This window comes from Geotrypetes seraphini, chromosome 3 (assembly GCF_902459505.1).
Source record: "Geotrypetes seraphini chromosome 3, aGeoSer1.1, whole genome shotgun sequence".
NCBI classification, from domain to species: Eukaryota; Metazoa; Chordata; class Amphibia; order Gymnophiona; family Dermophiidae; genus Geotrypetes; species Geotrypetes seraphini.
The window spans coordinates 369,504,835-369,525,637 of NC_047086.1; the positions used below are offsets into that span (position 1 = coordinate 369,504,835).

At 44.4% G+C, this 20,803-nt stretch overlaps 1 protein-coding gene across 2 annotated transcripts in view; it reads right to left on the minus strand.

The window, feature by feature from the left end:
* The window catches only part of SOS1 (SOS Ras/Rac guanine nucleotide exchange factor 1), a 311,664-nt gene extending 307,310 nt beyond the window's left edge, over positions 1-4,354 (minus strand). The window contains exons 1-2 of one of the 2 annotated variants that reach the window (XM_033937170.1): positions 4,045-4,354; positions 3,400-3,532 (exon numbers count right to left, since the gene is read on the minus strand). In XM_033937170.1, coding sequence (XP_033793061.1) covers positions 3,400-3,486 — 87 coding nt within the window. In that variant the 5' untranslated portion in view covers positions 3,487-3,532; positions 4,045-4,354. Of the gene's footprint in view, positions 1-3,399; positions 4,004-4,044 lie in introns of those variants that run through there. The other variant, XM_033937172.1, reaches the window with a different exon arrangement.
* Between the last annotated feature and the right edge of the window lie 16,449 nt (positions 4,355-20,803).

Below are 20,803 nucleotides of genomic sequence, written 5' to 3' on the forward strand. Positions count from 1 at the left end.
CCTCCAATTGGTTTTATGTTCAAACAATTTTTATTGATGACAAATCACAATAAAACTGAATACAAAATGCAACACAACAAAGTCATCAAAGTATACAATATCAAACCCGAAACCTATCCCCCCTCCTTCCCTTCCAAACCCCATCCCGTAGTAAAACACACAATAAACAAGTATTCTGCCAAAAGACATAGAAACCAAATATTAAAGCTCATTAAGAAGAAAACTGTGTCCCCCCTATGCTGCAATTGTGTCAAGTAGGGACCCCAGATCTTTAAATACAATCTCTTCCCCTTCCATTTTCCACGAACATCCCTAGCTTCCCAGCTTGCTAATTGATTAAATAAATTGTACCAATGCCAATAGGTAGGCACAGTATTGGATGTCCAGTATTGCAAAATGCACTTATGCGCCACCAGATTCATTTTCCCACATAACAGATTCTGAGCCGCAGGCAAAGAAGGCCCAAAGGCTTTTGGGACATCCGGTACCGGCTAGGATACAGTGCCCTCAACAGTATGAAGGAGAATTCTCCGCATCCTTCTATTGGTTGTAAAAGTATTTCCCTGTAACTTCATCGAGTGTCCCCTAGTCTCTGTAATTTTTGACAGTGAAAAGTCGATCCACTCAGGATTTTGTAGACTTCAATCATATCTCACCTCAACCGTCTCTTTTCCAAGCTGAAGAGCTCTAACCTTTTCAGTCTTTCCTCATACGAGAGGAGTTCCATCCGCTTTATCATCTTGGTCGCTCTTCTTTGAACCTTTTCCAGTGCCGCTATATCTTTCTTGAGATAAGGAGACCAGAACTGAATGCAATACTCCAGGTGAGGTTGCACCATGGAATGATACAGAGGCATTATAACATCTTGTTAAACATCCCTTTTTAAAAAATTCCTAGTATCTTGTTTGCTTTTTTGGTCACTGCCGCACATTGGGCGGAAGGTTTCATAGTATTGTCTACAATGACACCCAGATCCTTTTCCCAATGTGCATCACTTTGCATTTGTCCACATTAAGGGCTCCTTTTACAAAGGCGCGCTAAAATGCCGCACATGCTAGCCGCTACCACCTCCTCTTGAGCAGGTGGTAGTTTTTCGGGTAGCGCACGCTAATCTGATGCGTGCACTAAAAACACTAGCGCACCTTTGTAAAAGGAGCCCCAATTTCATCTGCCACTTCGATGCCCAGTCTTCCAATTTCCTAAGGTCTGCCTGCAAATTTTCGCAATCTGCATACATTTTAACAACTTTTAACAGTTTAGTGTCATCTGCAAATTTAATCACCTCATTCGTCATTCCAATTTAACAGATCATTTATAAATAAGTTAAATAGCACCAGTCCCAGTACAGATAGATCCTTGCAGCACGCCACTGTTTACTCTCCTCCATTGAGAAAAATGACCATTTAACTCTACCCTTTGTTTTCTATCCGATAACCAATTCCTAATCCACAACTGAACTTTGCCACCTATCCCATGACTCTTTAATTTTCTCAGAAGCCTCTTATGATGAACTTTGTCAAATGCTTTCTGAAAATCTAGATACACTAGTTAGTACATCAACCAGTTCACCTTTCTTTATCTATATGTTTATTCACACCTTCTAAGAAGTCCAGCAAATTGGTGAGGTAATATCTCCCTCGGTTGAACCCATGCCAACTCTGTCTCATTAAATAATGTTTGTCTAGGTGTTCCACAATTTTATTTTTTATAATTGTTTCCACTATTTTTCCCAGCACTGAAGTCAGGCTTACCACTCAGCATTCACACACCGACAGGAAAGGTAACATTTTGCAATGAGCTGCAAATTACTGTCATGTTTTTAACACAGTAGTAATTTGTAAGCTCATTGGTTAATTCATAGTTGTGGCATGCTCAGTTTCACAGTAGAAGCTGCACACTAGAGAATGACATGGGGAAAAAAATCTGTCCCCGTCACCGCCCCATCCCCGGCCCACCATCCTCTGCACCGCCCCGTCACCGCCATCCCTTTCACCGCCCCGTCACCGCCACTGCCATCCCATTCACCGCCCCGTCACCTTTTTCGGCGACGTGCATGCGCGGCTGCTCAGTGTTCAATCTTCTTCTCTGCTGCAACTTCCTGTTTCTGGTTGCGTCAGAGCAGAAGATCGAAACTGAGCAGCAGCGGGTGCGCAGCTCTTTGATAGTGTGCGGGTCGCCGAAAAAGAAAACCTACAAACTAAGGTGAGGAGAAGGGAGAGAGCTGGCTAATCACTAGAATCGATTGGGCAGGCGGGTGTGGGCTGCGGGGACCGCGCGATCCTTCATGCCTCACTGTGGGTACAAGACCATTCACCGCTCCAAGGGGCGGTGATTGGCCTTGTCCCCGTCGCCGCAGCGACTGCTAGTTTTCGTTCCCCGTTTTGGCGGGTTACCCGCAGCTAAACGCGGTGGCCGCGGGTAAACCGCCACTGTGTCATTCTATACTGCACACCAAGCTGGCTCTACATGACTTTCTGCATTAACTCCATAGTGGATTTTGGACAGCATATAGTTCAAACTTACTGAAGTTGCATGGTACAGAGGTATTAAACTGAGTAAGAGTTATGATGGCATGCCAGCAGCAAATGATGGGGGATTTTGCACTGGGAAAAAGTCAGACCACCACTTAAGGATTGATGGAAGCAGCCACTTACCCCAGGACTAAATTAAATGTCTCACTAGCCAGTTCCACTTGTCACTTTGAGTACTAAATGATTTTACATTCCTGAGCAGCAAGGATATAAAAGTACTGGTGCAGCTATCTAACCCCTTATTTTTAATCAAATTTAATTACTGAAAGCATTCTACTATAAATAGTCCCAGCACTAGCAGTCAGGCACCAGGTGAGATCTGAATACTACTGAAGAGAACAAAGCCTGAACTACTGGATCTGATGCAAACCACTTTAAGACAGAAGATCCAGCTTTTATCCATCTTAGTAGAGCTGGATCTGATGCATTCCCAGCACCACTCCTTGTAACCCCTAGGCAAGTCACCTGACCCTCCAATGCCATGGTTAGACTGTGAGCCCACCAGGACAGATAACCAAAATACAGTATTTACACCACCCTATAGACAAAAATTGTACATCACCCTGAACTTCTCCAAGGTAGGGAGGGTAGTATATAAAAAAATGCCAATAAACATGAATATCAACTGAGCTAACTGGACTTATAGTTTAAAGCAGCACTTTAATGTAGAATACATCAGATTCAGCTCTACTAAGAAGGGCAAAAGCTGAAGGTCCAGCACCTTCGTCCGGATTTACTTTAAAATGGGTAAAAGTCGGATGGAAATTACACTTACAATCAGGCTACACCCACAACAATAGACCGACCAACTACAGTAAGCCCAGCTTCTGGCCCTTTATTTATTTGCGAGTTTGAGGTTTTTTTTTACCTTTTTTAAGGAGATGACCAGCAGTGCTCGCCATTTCGGAGCGTTTTCCTCGCTGAAGAAATCGTACTGGAGCTGCTGTGCCTGCATGGCTCTCCCTCCTTCAGCGACTTCTCCGATTTATAATCCACCCTGGCTGTGGGAGGATAGACGCTTATATCCCAGTTTAAGAAAAAAAAAAAAAAAAGTCACCAAGATGTGTCTTATTCAAAGAGGGAACGGGTCACGGAATAGACCGTGTCGCTCGGGTCGTCCACTGAAACACACTGACAGTAAAATAAAAGGCCGCCGAAGCTGGGTGGCGAGCGAAGGAGCCGGCCCTTCCCTCTCACAAGCACCGGCCCGGCCTCACGGCAACAGCGCTCCTGAACACCGCGAGGTGCACTCTGGCGATCGCCACCGCAACCCAGACCCTTACAGGGGTACATCCAGCCCTTAGGCGACAGAAGGAAGAACATCAAGGGGAAATCCTCTCGGCAGCGCTGAACGTAAACAAACGGAAACCCGAGTGGAGTCCACGCCAGAAACCCTTCAGCTCCTGCCCCTTGACAGGGAGCGTGAGGTCAGCGGGACAGGCAAAGAAAGAGTGCGACCCCCCCCCCCTAACCCCAGAGCTTTCCCTTTCCTTCTTAGAGAGGGAAAGTTCACCTTCTCCTCCTCCGCCAGCTCATGGTCGACGACCGCAGCCCCCGTCGCCGCTCTTCATCGGGGAAAAACTCGAGAAAATAAAAGTCCCAGAGAAGTGAAAGCAACAGTGCTGGATTAAGAGCATCTAGCCTAAGCCACCTCCCGCCATCTGTCGCCCAACCGTTGGAAATTAAACCACAGGTTGTAGAGGCTGCGGGGGGTAAACTGACGCGCAGAAAAAGCAGCAACAATTCCGGAATTTGTTTTCGCAGTCCAGAGCTACTACAGTCATTGGCTTTTCAATGACGCATGCGCACGCTATGACACTACCTTGGTGCCACGCCTACTGTATGGAACGCCGGCTGTTCACGTACCAGTGAGCGGAAATGGCGTAGGCTGGGGTGGGGGAAAGGGTTGAGAGGGAGGAGGGCTTGTTCTGAACTTCAAGGCACGTACATGTCGGAAAGGTTGATTAGTGAAGTTGAGAGCAGGCGTCGTTTTCCTCCAAGGGAGGGAGAATCACTGTAGAGAAAGCAAGAGAGGCGATACAGCAACATTTAATCACTTCCATAGGAGCCAACTTTTGAAAATGATTGGGGGTGCAACTCATAACAAGTTTCCACTCATCCTGCAAAAGGGGGGGAGGAGGATAAACAAAATACATCTGGTAGTGCGTGACTTGCATGTATTTAAGTATCAAGAGCTTTATCCCAGAATTTGTAAGCTTGTTGTGGAACGCTTACTTAAACTGTTGGGGGTCTTCTACATTGGCCGAGGGGGCAATGGTGTCTGCACAAGAGGATGTTTCCTCTCCAAGTGCAGCAGATATGCCTGAGCAGGAGCCAGAGGACCAGTCTTATTGTGACTGGGGTCTGGATGTCAAATTCTATACCTTTACGGTCCCAGAGTGAAGCATCCCTCCTGGGGGATGCAGGGTCTCAGACCAGGAAACTGTAGTCCACCTGGAGTAAGGGGAAGACTCAACAATACTCCACCTATTTAAAGTGACAGCATAGACAGGACTTACCAGCCATAGTAGAGAGGCTCTATCGGAAGCCTTGTGTTTGTCAGCTCAAGACCAGATTCCATTGCGGTTCCATATTCGGTATCTTCGGGAGAAGCTGGGACCTATCTCCTATGATCATTATGCTGCTCTTTGGTCTCGAGATCTATCTTGTGCGGTTACTGGATTACAAATACAAACTGGTCTCAAAAGAATACTGGTTCTCACAACATCTGTTGCTTTGATTGAGATGAACTATAAATTTTTTCTTCGACTTCACCGGTCTCCGGTTTATCTTCATAAAGTTAAACAAATGCCACCAACCTCAGGCTTCTTTAGGACATCAATACTGGACTTGCCCTCGAATTCAGGGCTTTTGGACTCAACTACATCGTCATATTACAGACATGTGGCATCATAGTTACCCTCAGGGCCCCGAGCTGCTCTTTACTTTGGACCATCTGCCTAGAGCATCTCCTAAAGGATTTCGGGGTTTTTTGGAGAGGGCCTTGTTGCTGGGGAAAAAAACTATTTTACATTGCTGGATTGTACCTGAATCGCCAACCTTATCCCACTGGCGGATTCTCATGCTTCAGCAGGCATCAATGGAGCGCTTGTTTATACACGCGCTGGACTCTCCTAGGGGACGCACTTACTGCTCCATTTGGGAGCCATTTTGGCTTACTTTATCACATAGAGCTCGAAGTAATTTGCTAAACCCATGATATTTCTTTCTCTGGAAGACGGTTGTTTTGCTTTGCTTTGCATTTGTGTATTGGGGATTGGGGGTGGGAGGTGGGGGGGGAGGGGGGGTAGTGTTGGTACTGTTATGCTGCTCATATTTTTGCTGTTTTTTATTGTAAAACTTTAATAAACATATTTACACATAAAGTGACAACATTGCTGGAGCTTATTCCAGTCACTGTGGGAGTTAAACCTGGAGTCCCCACAGACTGTGACAGCACAGTGCTTGATTATGAGCGTTTCCCAGGTGCAGACTTAATTTTTTCCTTTGCATCTGGATCTTCTCTAATTTTGGAGTATTGGAATGTTACAGAGGGCTCTTTAAGGGGAGCCAAGATAATGACAAGGCTGTATCCCATGGCTCCTGAATTTCAGCAGTTATTTGTCCAGCCTAAGGTATACTCGCTGGTAGCTCAGGTTACCAAGCAGAGTTCTCTCCATAGTGAGGGGGGTGTAGTCTTGAAGGATGCACAGGACCACAGAGTAGAATTGTTATCTTGGGCAACAAAGTGTGTCTACAGTTAGTCATGTCCGGAAATGACTATGTGGCAGATGCATTGTGTGACATAATCAGTGTCTTGAGCAAGGTCTCAACTTATTTCATCTCCGCTAGCAGAATGCTGTGGATTAGACAATAGACTTGGCTTCTAAAGCTACTTTAAGCAGACTCCCTTTTAAGGGTCAGAAGCTGTTTGGAAAGGATTTGGACAGTCTTATGGCCAGTATGGCTGATCGTTGACTGAAGACACTTCCTGACAGTAGGCCTCGGAATTCTCAAGGGTCTCCTCGGAATAATTTTCATGGCTCCAGGCACTTTTGTCAGTACTCTGGTAGATTCTCTACCCAGCGAGCGATGCAGGAGTCATGACAAAGGTATAGTAACTCTAGATTAACCTAATCTGTCGGATCGTGCTCCACCAAGGTCTCCAAAAAGTCACAATGACACAAGGACTATAGCCAGACTCCCACAGATAGGAGATTGGCTTACGGAATTCTGGGAGACTGTATCAACTCAGGGTGCTGGACATATTCTGAGGATACCAACTTGAATTCAGTCACCCCCTAGCAGATCGCTTTGTGGAGTCTTCAGCCGGTCGACCAGAAAAGGTGGCCATTCAGGCCATAAAACACATTCTACCTGTAGAATCAAGCTTGGGCAGATACTCTTTATACTTCATAGTTCCCATTAAAAAAAAAATCAGAAGAAGGGAGACCAATTCTGGATCTGAAGTCCATCAATGTGGCCTTGAAGGTGCTGCGTTTCCGAATGGAGACTCTTGAAATTCCATGTTCTGGGGAGACATTTCTAGTTCTCCACTCTGCCATTCAGGCTGGTGATGGTGCTGCGCAATGCAGGGCAATGATCCAAGTCTGTAGTCAGTAGGGAGTCACAAACTGAAGATAAGTTAAATCTACAAACATTAGGAAGTCTTACCTGTAGAGAAGAGTGAGAAGTGGGAATCAGTAAAAGGATGGGTGAGACAAACCTGTTCTGAACAGCAGCTGTTAGGGAAAAGTGCATTGAAGCTTACTGGGGGAGTGGAGGGAAATAAAAGGCTGGGTCAAGGGAAAATGAAAAGCAGAACAGCTGAAAAAATGGAGTGCAGCAGGAAGAGGGGACTTCAATATTCATTTTGACAACCCTTCAAATTCACTCACAACTGATTTTACTTTAGCCAATGATCTCTCACTATCTCCTGATTACCTCTTCAACTCACTCTACAGGCCATACTATTGACATGGTCTTTATTCTAAAATCTCTTGCGTCTATGGTCACTAAACAAAAAAATATCTTCTTCCTGTGGACTGATCACTCTCTATTTACTTTCTCTTTTAATATACCCATTACCACTGTAAATTCTTCCACAAAAGACTACTGCTACCATGATTTCAGTACAATTAACTCTTCAAATATTCAGGATTCCTTTAACTTCTAACTAGATGACTTCATAAATCTTGACATAAGATGATCAGTTAGCTTGAACTATTCTACGCAAAACTTAATAAGACTGCCCCTCTTCAAAAACACACCATTACCTCCCCTTCAAAGCACAAATCCTGGTATTCCACTGAACTAACTGATCCGATGGCAATTACGTTCTTTAGGAAGGCAATGGAGAGGTCATCGCTCTAGTATAACTCTTGTACATCATAAGGAAACTGCTACTCTTTATAAACTCAAAATTCAACAAGAAAAAAAAAAAGATTTTACTCTAAACTCATAGCCAATGCAAATAATACCCCAGGCTTGTATGGAATTCTCCAATCTCTCATGTCTCATGATTGCAAACATAAGGATTTTAACTCGATTCTTTGGTCCAAGACCTTGCAAACTATTTTGAAAAAAAAAAATGTTCCAAAACACATTCACTCCATCTACGAGTAAACAATCCTCTTGTTCTTCTGCTAAACATAAATCTCTATCTTTTAGCTCCATCTCAGATGTTTCCATCCCTTCTTTGTCTAAGACGCAAAGGACTACCAAATCTATAAGGGCGACCAGCAAAGGTTCAGAAACTATGCCCATGAAAATTCTAGTAAAATTCTTTCTCTCGTTCGATCACAAAAAGTCTTTCATGTGGAGTTATGCCTGACCACTGGTAAGCAGCTATTATTTGGCTGAAACTTAAACAATTTAACATGTCATTTGAGGAATGCTCCAGGCATACAAATATTACACCCTCTCCAAGCACATAACCGAGCAGAGATACAGTAAATTAATCTTAAATTGGATAGACTTAGCCAATGGCTCAACATGTTGTCCTTAAATGTTGCAAATACCAAAGTTCTCCTGTTTCCTTCTAAGAAAGCAGAGGAACTTGTAGCTCCAATCTGTATATGATCTATCCTAATTAAATTGGATACGACCATTAAATTGTTAGGCGTAATTCTAAACAACTAACCACTATCATATAAATTCTGTTGTTCAAAAATGTTTCTACAAACTCAAGATGATTCGCTAAATCTCATCACTTCTAGAACTTGCATCCATCCATTCCCTGGTTATCTCTCACTTGGACTATTGTAATTTCCTTTACTATGGCATTACCCAGAAAGAGATCAGAAGGCTCCAAATTATCCAAAATATGGCCATAAAACTTATTTGCAATGCAAAAAAATTTGATCATGTGACTCCTTTAATGAAAAAAGCTCACTGGCTATCAATTCCTCACCGTATTACATTCAAAATTCTAGTTCTAATCTTAAAACAAAATTTGCTCATTCTTCCATCTTTATTGATAAGACTGATCATACCATACTCTACTTCTAGACCGCTACGCTCCACTAATCAATGCCTAACTCTTTGCATACTATTGTCTACAATATCACTCTCAAATCTTTCTTTTCTGTTGTTGCCCCATCTTTATGGAATGTCCTGCCTATTTACCTCAGACAGCAAGATTCTTTTCCAAAATTTAAATCGCAACTAAAAACTTTTTTTTTTTAATACATTTACAGCTATTAGGACTCAGCTGAATTTTGATTTGCAATACTTTCTTATTTTTGTCCCCTCCTACTGTATTCTTCCCTTTCCCCCTCTTTCCTTTACATAGATAATATTTCTTCCCCTATTCCCTATTTATTTCTGTGAATTACCATACACATGTTTATTTGTATTGTCAAATTTTTTAAAACATTTTATTGCACACCGCCTAGATTTTTGTTTTAGATAAACGGTTTATCAAAACCTAATAAACTTGAACTTGAAGACAGCTATTAAACTCCATGCCCCCTAAATATAAAGCATCAAATTATACCTATGCAGGAGGAGTGAGGGGGAAGAAATTAGGGGAGATAAAATAAATTGGGGAAATAGAGTATGGTGTAGATGGGCTGAGAGAAGAAAGGGACTGGTTGGAGAAAAGTTAGGGTTACCAAATGTCTGGGTTTCCTACTTGGATGATCGACTGATAGGGCTCCATCCAAAATGGAAGGAGAGAGTGTGGTGACTCAAGTTGTCCAACTTTTACAGGACCTGGGTTGGATTGTCAATTTCCTCACCTAGTCACCTAGAGCCTATTCAAAAGTTGGAAAACCGTGCCAAGCTCTACATCTGTGGAGAAGATGCAGTATATAAACTTAAGGTTTAGTTTAGTTTAGCACTTGTAAATATACTTCAACATGATGGAGGGCTGGGTTTTTCTTCCAGAACATTATGAAACAGATCTCAAACTTCTTAACAATGTCTGTGCCTCCGACATGGCACTATCTCCAAGTACTTGGTTCCATGACAGCGACTATAGAAGTGGTTCCTTGGGTGAGGGCTCATATGTGTCCTCTCCAGCATGTTCTGTTGTCTTGTTGGTCTCGGATGGATGCACTCCAGAAGCCACCGACATGAATGATAGAGGCTCAGTGGAGCTTGCGTTGGTGGCAGTGATCGCAGGCACTAGTGAGAGGCGTGTCGCTCCACAGCCTCTACACCTGGAGAGGTCATTGTCTCAAGTATCCAGTCCAGGGCCATTAGACTCCATTGCAGAGAAAGTGATCCATAAACTGTCTGGAACTACAGGCTATTTGGCTCACCTTGCAGGCGTTGGAGGAACACCTGAAGGGCAAAGTGGTCAGAGTGTTATCGGACAATGCCACAGAGGTGACTTATGTCAATCGATAGGGAGGTACTCAGAGTGCTCTACTGTGTTTGGACAATGTACAAGCCAACTATCTCAGTGGGATGACCTTACTCCTGGGGGAGTGGTCACTGTCTCAGAAGGCTTTCGCCTGCACAGTGGGATGCTGGGGGCATCCAGTGATCGACCTCATGGCGTCATCAGCCAACAAGAAGGTGGCTCATTTTTTTCAGCAGATGAGCCAAACCAGGAAGCGAAGGCTTAGGCACCCTGGTTCAGTTGTGGCCAACACAAGATCTCCTGTATATGTTTCCCCCATGGCCCATAAGCCGGGTCATCCATTGGATAGCACACCTTCACAATCGGATAATGCTAGTGGCTCCAGATTGGCTGTGTCGGACGTTGTACAGTGACTTGGTACACCTGCAAAGAGACAAAGGTCTCAGGCTACCTGTGCACATGAATCTCTAGGCTCAGGGTCCAGTTTCCTTAGAGTATTCGGAACACTTTGGTCTTATGGCATGGCTCTTCAGCATACAGCCCTAGTGCAGAAAGGCTATTTGGAGGTGGTTATTTCTACTCTCCTTAGAGCCAAGAAACCGACAAGCATTGCGGCCTATGCTAAGGCTTAGAGGTTGTTTCAGCAGTGGTGTTCACCTGATCAGGTAGATTCTTAGCCTCAGTGTCAGTGGTTTTGGCCTTTCTGCAGGGTGGCCTGGAAAAGGGGTTGGCAGTAGGATTCCTTAAAGTGCAAGTGGCAGGCCTCTTATATTTCAGAGCTTGAGTGGAAAGGGGTTCTTTGGCTTCACATCATTTTGAACAGGCAGGCCTGTTGGCCAGAGGGCGAAGGCATCCCTCCGGCCAGCCATCCATCCTAAGCAAGATAAGGGAGAGGGGGGTTGTCAGAGGCACAGGTGTTGCATGATGGCGGGAGGGAGTGGGCATCTCTCTCATTGTCAGGAGGATGTTGGGGGGTGCGTTGCTTGGTGGGAGAGTGGGCATCTCTACTGATGCCTGGGGGGGGGGGGTCGCTTGATGTCAGTGGCGGGAGTGGGCATCTCTCCCACTGCTGGGTGAGGGGTGTTGGGAGTGCATTGCTTGGTGGCAGGAGAGAGTGGGCATCTCTCCTGGTGTCGGGGAGGGGAGGTGTTGCTTGGTGGTGAGAGGGAGTGGGCATATGCAAATTTAGCAAACCTTCACTACTCTCCGCCAACTTCATTTCATAGTTTATTTAAATTTTGATTAAACGCTTATCCAAAGGTACAAAGCGTTGTACATAGTAATTTAAAATAGCTGGGAGACCAAACATTTTTAAATTATTAGACATACACCAACTAAACAAACATGCTTATAACCTGAAAACATTGGGAAAAAAAGGGAAGAACTACAATTTCTTAGAAAGAATATATAAAAGGAAAATACAATAGGAGAGGGGGAAAGTTAAAAAGTGCAGAAGTAAATACGTGTGTAAAAATCAGTTATAGGCATCTTTAAAAAGCAAGCATTTTAGGCTGCTTTTGAATTTCTGCAGGTTTTGTTCAGCTCTAAGATATAGGGACGGTGATTGAAAAAAATGAGAGTACGAGTACCAATTATCTTGAGTGATTTTTGAAAAATGACTCACTTTTTTAAAATCACTACAATAATGGCTGCGACAGCAGCCCATTGGTTTTTAATGCAGATTTTTGAGAATCTAGCCCTGTGTTCTGGGCTGCCTGCAGGATATTGCTCAAGTGGTCAAGGAACAAGCATCCACTCAAGGAGCCAAGTTGAGATCTAGGAAATGGTTGTAGAGTTTTACCAAGAGTGAAGAGGGGAGCAAATATTCAGCAATTAAGCAAGAAGAAAGCCAGGGAGCCATACCAGGAAACACACAGAGTTTGTGAGACAGCATGTCCCTTCTCCTGCCAATTCTTCCTGCTGCTGCTGCAGTGTGACATCTTTAGGCTCACATAGCCCTGATGCCGCCACCATTTCACCTCTTATGGAATGTAATTGGGGAATATTTTTAATTTCCGTGAGGAATGGGAACAGTGCTACTCACCATTCTCCCTTGGTTCAATCTCAATATCAGAGCTCCCAAACGAAAGTATGTTTTAAAAGGGAGAGTTTCAGTTCATAGTATTCCATCCTTCTACAACCTTCTCCCCTTTCCTCATCAAGTGAACTTACTTACTCCCTGTAACTGCAAGGTTGGAAGAAAAAGCAGTTATTTACTGTAACAGGTGTTATCCAGGGACAGCTGGCAGATATTCTCACGTATGGGTGATGTCACCGATGGAGCCCTGGTAAGGACCATTTTAAAAATGCATCGCCACTTTAAGACTTTAGAAAGTTCGTGATAGCCTAAACTGCGCATACGCGAGTGCCTTCCCACCCAACACAGGGCGCAAGGTCCCTCAGTTAAGATAAGCCAGCTAAGAAGCCAACCCGTGGGGGTGGTTTTTTTTTGAGAATATCTGCCTGCTGTCCCTGGATAACACCTATTACGGTAAGTAACTTTGCTTTATCCCAGGACAAGCAGGCAGCATATTCTCATGTATGGGTGACCTCCAAGCTAACAGAAATGGGATGGTGGGAGTGTTGGCCTTTAGGAAAATAAATTTTGTAATACAGATTGGCTGAAGTGCCCATCCCCTCTGGAGAAAGATTCCAGACAGTAGTGAGAAGTGAATGTATGAACTGAGGACTAGGTGGCAGCTTTACAGATCTCCTGAATGGGAGTAGATCTGAGGAAAGCAACAGAAGCTGCAATAGCTCTAATGTGGACTGTGACATGATTCTCCAGTGCCAGTCCAGTCTGAGCATAACAGAACAAGATGCAGGCAGTCAGCCATATGGAAATTGTACTCTTGGAAACAGAATGCCCTCAACTTGTTTGGATCAAAAGAGGAACAGTTGAGGAGATGTGCAATGTGGCTTTGTCCGGTCAATATAATAGACCAAAGCCCATTTACAGTCCAAAGTATGGAAAGCGGTTTCTCCAGCATGAGAATGAGGCTTAGGAAAAAACCCTGGAGAAGAATTGACTGATTAAGATAAAATTCAGTGACAATTTTCAGAAGAAACTTTGGATGTGTACGAAGAACCACCTTGCCATGATGAAAACTGTAAAGGGTAGATCTACTTACTACCCAGGCTTGTAACTCACTGACCATCCTGGCAGAGTTGATAGCAATAAAGAAGATCACTTTCCAGGTGAGAAACTTGAGATGAACTGTGGCCATTGGTTCAAATGGTGGCTTCATCAACTTTGAAAACACCACATTAAGGTCCCAGACAACAGGTGGGGACTGGAGTGGTGGTTTCACAGTGAAAAACCCTGTTATGAATCTGGAGATCAAAGGATGAGCAGAAAGAGGTGTTCCTGCAACTGGTGTGTGAAAAGCTGTAAGAGCGCTGAGATGAACTCTGACAGATGTAGATTTAAAACTAGAATCAGATAGATGAAGCAGAGAATCCATAGTAACATAGTAGATGATGGCAGATAAAGACCCGAATGGTCCATCCAGTCTGCCCAACCTGATTCAATTTAAATTTTTTTAATTTTTTCAACACCGAATCCACTGATAAAGAAATTGGATCGTGATGATGGAGACACCAGGAAGAGAACCTAGTACACTTTTGTTGATAATGTTGAGTGGCTGGTTACCTTGATGCATCAAGAATTTGTCGAACAGGCTGAGAGGGATGTAAGATTGATGGATTCAGCCCGAGAGAATCCAAGCTAACAAGTGTAGTGATGGTAAGTTGGGATGCAGAAGAGATCCCTGACTCTGTGGAAGCAGAGTAGGAAATATCGGAAGAGGTATGGGCTCTCTGAAACTGAATTGAAGTAGAAGGGGGGGGAGGGAACCAATGTTGCCTGGGCCACCGTGGAGCAATAAGAATCAAGGTGGCTGTTTTGATCTTGAACAGAGCTTTCAAAATGAGAGAGATTGAAGAAAATGCATAAAGACACAGACCTGTCCAATTCAGGAGAAAGGCATCTGCTTCCAGGCAGAGAGGAGAGTAAAGCCCGGAGCAAAACTGGGGCAACTGGTGATTGTGAAGAGCTGTAAACAAGTCCACTTGTGGGGAACCTATTGAGCAAAGATGGACTGGAGAGTTGCAGAGCTGAGAGTCCCTTCGTGAGGCTGAAGAATTCTACTGAGGTTGTCTGCTAGGGAATTCTTCTCCCCTTGAATATAAACAGCTTTTAGGTATAAATGGTTGCCCAAGTCCAGAACTGCTGGGCCTCCTGACATAACAGGAGAGAGCCCGTGCCTACTTGTTTGATGATGCAGTACATCGCTACTCGATTGTGCAAAGGAGGAAGACTTGGGACCAGAGAAGATGATAGAACGCCTTGAAGACATTAAAAAAAAAAAAATAGCTCTGAAGTGAAATTTCCACTTCTTGACATCCAAAGACTCTGAGTCTGAAGATTGTCCATATGAACCCCCCCCCCCCCCCCAAGCATAAGGGGATGCATCTGTCGTGATGACCTTGTGATGAGGGAGTATGTGAAAAAGGAGACCTCTGGAGAGATTGGAAAAGGTCATCCACCATTGAAGCAACTGCAAAAGAAATGATGTCACAGTATATGTTGTGAGAGAAGATCCATTGCTTGAGATCACTGATAAGCAAGGGTCTATTGAGGAGTGCAAAGAAGTAGCCTGTCCAGTGTTACATGGACAGTGGAAAGGGAAAGACAGAGTCCTGCTGGTAGTGCTCCAGGACACAGGAAAAACCTTCAAGTGCCAAGCAAAAAATGTTCAAATTGTAAACAGGCAAAGAAGAGCAAGTTCAGAAGAAGAAATGCTTTCAATAGAGAAAAAGGTCAAAATTCTGGAGACCCTTGGTAGAATCACCATGAAAATTTAAGGGTTGTAGTCGTATCGGAAAAGAAAAAAGCTGAAGATGGCAGAGTGATGGAGTCACAAACACAAGCACTCCTTTTTAATATGAAAACAAGATGTGAGGCCGTTAGCAGAGCTTGATAGTACAATCTGTGCTAAGTAACTGAAAAGCGCAAGCACATACAGGAAGCCCTAAGGAATAAAAAGAGCCATGGAATCGAGGGTGAAATACTCACATGGATTAAAAACTGATTGGTGGATAGGAAACAGAGAGTGGGGATAAATGGACAATACTTGGACTGGAAAAGCATCACCAGTGGAGTGCCTCAGAGTTCGATGCTTGGACCCGTGCTCTTCAACATATTTATAAACGATCTGGAAATTGGTACGACGAGTGAGGTGATTAAATTTGCGGATGATACGAAGTTATTCAGAGTAGTGAAGACGCAGGAGGATTGCGAAGATCTGGAACGTGACATAAACATGCTCAAGAGATGGGCTGCGACATGGCAAATGAGGGTCAACGTGGATAAGTGTAAGGTGATGCATGTCGGTAACAAAAATCCTATACAGGATGTACGGGGCAGTACTTGGAAAGACCCCCTAGGAAAGAAACTTGGGAGTACTGGTCGACAAGTCGATAAAGCCGTCCACACAATGCGCTGCCGCGGTGAAAAGGGCAAACAGAATGCTAGGAATGATTAAGAAGGAGATCATGAACAGATCGGAGAAAGTTATCATTCCACTGTACCAGGCCATGGTATGCCCTCACCTGGAAAATGGTGTCTAGCACTGATCTAGTACATGAAGAAGGACACGGTACTACTTGAAAGGATCCAGAGAAGAACAACTAAAATGGTAAAGGGGCTGAAGGAGTTGCCATACAGCGAGAGATTAGAGAAATTGGACCTCTTCTCCCTTGAAAAGAGGAGACTGAAAGGGATATTTCAGCATCCTGAAGCTATGCAAGGGGAGAACAGGACAGGCGAGCTAAAAACAGGATATTTCAGATGAGCGGTATCCATTGATTTGAAAGGAGGCTTCATCAATTGAGCAAGAACAACATTGAGATCCCAAACCACTGGAGGCAGTTTGAGAGGACGTTTGACATTGAAAAGTCCTTTCATAAATCTGGAAACTACCGAATGAGCAGAAAGGGGTTTCCCTTCGATAGGCTGATGGAAAGCAGCAATTGCACTAAGATGGACTCGAATGGATGTAGATTTGAGGCCAGATATAGATAAGTGCAGAAGATAATCCAAGATACAAGACAAGGAGATATCTTGAGGCTCCTTGTCATGAGAGATGCACCACATAGAAAATCTAGTCCGTTTTTGATGGTAGCATTGTCTAGTGGCAGGCTTTCTGGAAGCCTCTAAAATATCCTGAACAGGTTGAGAAAACGGAAGAGGAGTTATGTTGAGAGGTACCAAGCTGTCAAGTGTAAAGACTGCAGATTGGGATGAAGAAGAGATCCTTGACTCTGTGTAAGCAGAGATAGAAAAACTGATAGAAGGTATGGCTTCCTGCTGCTGAGCTGAATTAGAAGGGAGAACCAGGGTTGCCTGAGACACCGAGGAGCTATTAGAATCATGGTGGTATGATCGTTCTTGAGCTTGACAAAAGTCTTGGGAATGGAGGGAACGCATATAGGAAGAGATTCGTCCATTCCAGAAGGAAAGCATCTGCCTCGAAGCGATGAGGAGAGTATATCCTGGAGCAGAACTGAGGCAGTTTGTGGTTGTGGGGAGACGCAAAGAGATCTATGAGGAGTTCCCCACTGAGAAAAAATCTGTTCTATAGGATTAGGTAACACATTGACGAAATGGGTTGGGAGCTGGCTTGGAGGTAGACTCCAAAGGGTGGTGGTGAACGGCACCCCCTCCGAAATGACGGAGGTGATTAGTGGAGTACCACAGGGCTCAGTCTTGGGCCCAATCCTATTCAACATCTTTATAAGAGACTTAGCAGAAGGGCTTCGAGGTAAAATAACATTATTCGCCGATGACGCCAAACTGAGTAATGTAGTGGGCAAATGCACAACAGACGAAGATTCAGTGCCCGACAACATGATGCACGACCTACTCCTACTGGAGCGATGGTCTAGGACATGGCAACTCAACTTCAATGCCAAAAAATGCAAAGTTATGCACCTGGGCAGCCAGAATCCATGCAAGTCTTATACCCTTAATGGCGAGATCCTAGCAAAAACGGTAGCAGAACGAGACTTGGGGTAATCGTCAGTGAGGACATGAAGTCTGCCAATCAAGTGGAGCAGGCTTCGTCCAAGGCAAGACAAATCATGGGCTGTATACGAAGGGGTTTCGTCAGTCGTAAGGCAGAAGTCATTATGCCATTGTATAGATCCATGGTGAGGCCCCACCTGGAATACTGTGTGCAATTCTGGAGGCCGCATTATCGCAAGGATGTGCTGAGACTGGAGTCGGTGCAAAGAATGGCCACCCGGATGGTCTCAGGACTCAAGGATCTACCATACGAAAAACGGCTTGACAAATTACAGCTATACTCGCTCGAGGAGCGCAGAGAGAGGGGGGGGACATGATCGAGACGTTCAAGTATCTTACGGGCCGCATCGAGGCGGAGGAAGATATCTTCTTTTTCAAGGGTCCCATGACAACAAGAGGGCATCCGTTGAAAATCAGGGGCGGGACACTACGAGGTGACACCAGGAAATTCTTTTTCACTGAAAGAGTGGTTGATCGCTGGAATAGTCTTCCACTACAGGTGATTGAGGCCAGCAGCGTGCCTGATTTTAAGGCCAAATGGGATCGGCACATGGGATATCTTCACAGGGCAAAGGTAGGGGAGGGACATTAAGGTGGGCAGACTAGATGGGCCGTGGGCCCTTATCTGCCGTCTATTTCTATGTTTCTATGATGCAGAGGTGAGGAATTGAGTGTCCATTCGTGAGGTTGCAGAAGATGACTCAATTTGTCCGCCAGACAGTTTTTCTCTCCTTGAATGTAGACTGCTTTCAGGAAGGTGTTGTAATGGATCACCCAGTCCCACACTCTTTGAGCTTCCTGACAAAGAGGGAGAGATCCCATTCCTCCCTGCTTGTTGACATAGTATATGTCAACTTGATTGTCTGTATGAATAAGGACTACCTGGTCGTGAAGAAGATGCTGAAAAGCTTTGAGAGCATTAAAGATCGCTCTGAGTTCCAACAGATTGATGTGACACTGACAATCCGTGCTGGACCAGTGGTCTTGAGTATGGAGATCGTCGAGATGAGACCCCCCAAGCGTAGGTCAAGGAATCTGTCATGAGGACCTTCTGATGAGGGGGTGTCTGGAACAGTAAACCTCTGGAGAGATTGGAAGAGAGCATCCACCAGTGGAGAGACGGTCTCAATGAAAGAGTGACTAATGTGTTGAGAGAGTGGGTCGTAAGCCTGCGCCCACTGAGATGCCAGGGTCCACTGAGGAATCCTGAGGAGAAGTCTGGCAAAAGGAGTCACGTGAATGGTCATACCATCATGTGTCTCGCTGAAAGTGAAGACAGGGAAGACACTTTGTGGCAAAGCTGAAGAAGAGCATCCAGACGCTGTTGAGGAAGGAATGCTCTTACTTGGACAGTGTCCAGGACAGCTCCGATGAACTGCAAAGTCTGAGAGGGCTGTAGCTGGGACTTGGGAAAGTTGATTTTGAACCACAAGCTTTGTAGGAACCACGTAGTCCATTGGATCGCTACAATAAGTCCCTGAGATGTTGATTCTTTGAGGCAGTCCAGGTAGGGGGAACACCTGAAGACCATGGTTCCGCAGAGCTGCTGCCACCACCACTAGGCACCTGGTGAACACTCTTGGAGATGTCAGGCCAAAGGGTAGCACTCTGTACTGAAAATACAGATTCCCCACCCGAAATCTGAGGGGAAGCCGGATGAATGGGGATGTGAGTGTACGCCTCCTTGAGATCTAGAGAACATAACCAGTCGTTCTGCTCGAGAAGGGGATAAAGGGATGCCAGGGACAATATTTGAATCTTTTCTTTGACTAGAAATTTGTTGAGAGCCTTGAGATCCACAATGGGTCGCCGATCGCCTATCTTCTTCGGAACAAGGAAGTAATGGGAGTAAAACCCCCTGTTCTGCTGTTCCAAGGGAACTGGTTCGATGGCATGGAGACTAAGCAGAGCTTGAGCTTCCTGAAGAAGAAGGGTGGTCTGGGAAGGATACTCTCTTGGAGGAAGGTCTGGAGGAACCCGAGTGAAATGAAGACAGTATCTTTCTCTGATGATGGTAAGTACCCAAAGGTCGGACGTAATTGTCGTCTATCGATGGTAAAAGAGATGGAGACGACCTCCTATAGGGGAAAAAGAAGGCAGAGTCAGAACGGTGGAGGTTATGCTCTGTTTTAAACAGTCAAAAAGGCTGAGAAGCCTTAGGTGCAGCAGAAGGCTGAGGTTTTTGTTGCTTCTGAGGCTGCTGTTTCTTAAGAGGAGGGCGAGTATAAGGAGCCGGCTTTGGAGCAAAACGCCATTGATAAATAAGAGCAGGGCGTGTAGGTTTGGCAGGAGCTGGCTTTGGCTTGGGTCTGTAAAAAGCCTAAGAACAATACTTGAAAACTTGTTAAGGTATTTTTGAACCGAACCTTCCCATTACATAACCGAGATGTACAGTTTTTTTGCCTAGCTGGGCTTATCAGTTCAAACCATGGGAAAGAAAAGAAAAGAAAAAAAAAAAAAAAAGCTTAGCAAAACTTGCAAATCTATTTCTGAAAGTAATTTGTACCCAGTGTGTTAATGTGTTTTTAAATATATTAAACATCATATTCATGAGTGTTACCATGACAACCTTCTCCATGGTTCCAGAACAAAAATTTAATTTCAGTTGTCATCTTAATTGTCATTAAAGTTTCAGAACTTTTTCATGGTCAGACAATTTCTTGGTGGCTGCCTCGATAGATTCATCAAAGAGGTCATTGCCCTCACAAGGAATATTAGTTAAGCGGTCTTGAAGATTAGGGTCCATGTCAATGGTACAAAGCCAGGCAAGATGACGCATAGCTACAGAGCAAGCAGCCGCTCGGGCAGACAACTCAAAGGCATCATAAGATGACTGGAGGAGATGCAAACGGAGTTGAGACAAAGAAGCAAGGCCTTCTTGAAATTCAAAGTGCATTTGAGTATCTAAATAATTCAAGAACTTTGGTAGTAGAGAAATGAGGAACTCAAAATAAGTAATAAAATGGAAATTATAATTGAGGACTTTAGAGGACATCATAGCATTCTGATAGATGCTACATCCAAACTTGTCCATAGTTTTTCCCTCCCTGCCAGGAGGAACGATAGCATAAACCTTGGAAGGATGGGACCATTTCAAGGAGGACTCGACAAGCAGGGATTGATGAGATAACTGAGTTGTCAAAGCCTTTGCGATGTACAGTTTTATACTTAGAGTCCAACTTTCTTGGAACAGCTGGTATGGTATAAGGTGTTTCCAGGCATCGACCAAAAGTCTGATTCAAAAGCTTATGAAGAGGAAGCTTAAGTGACTGCCGAGGATGAGGGAGATACATGACTTTGAGATACTCCTTAGAGTATTTAGAGCCAGTATCTAATTGAAGATCCAAGTCAACAGCCATCTGACGAAGGAAAGAT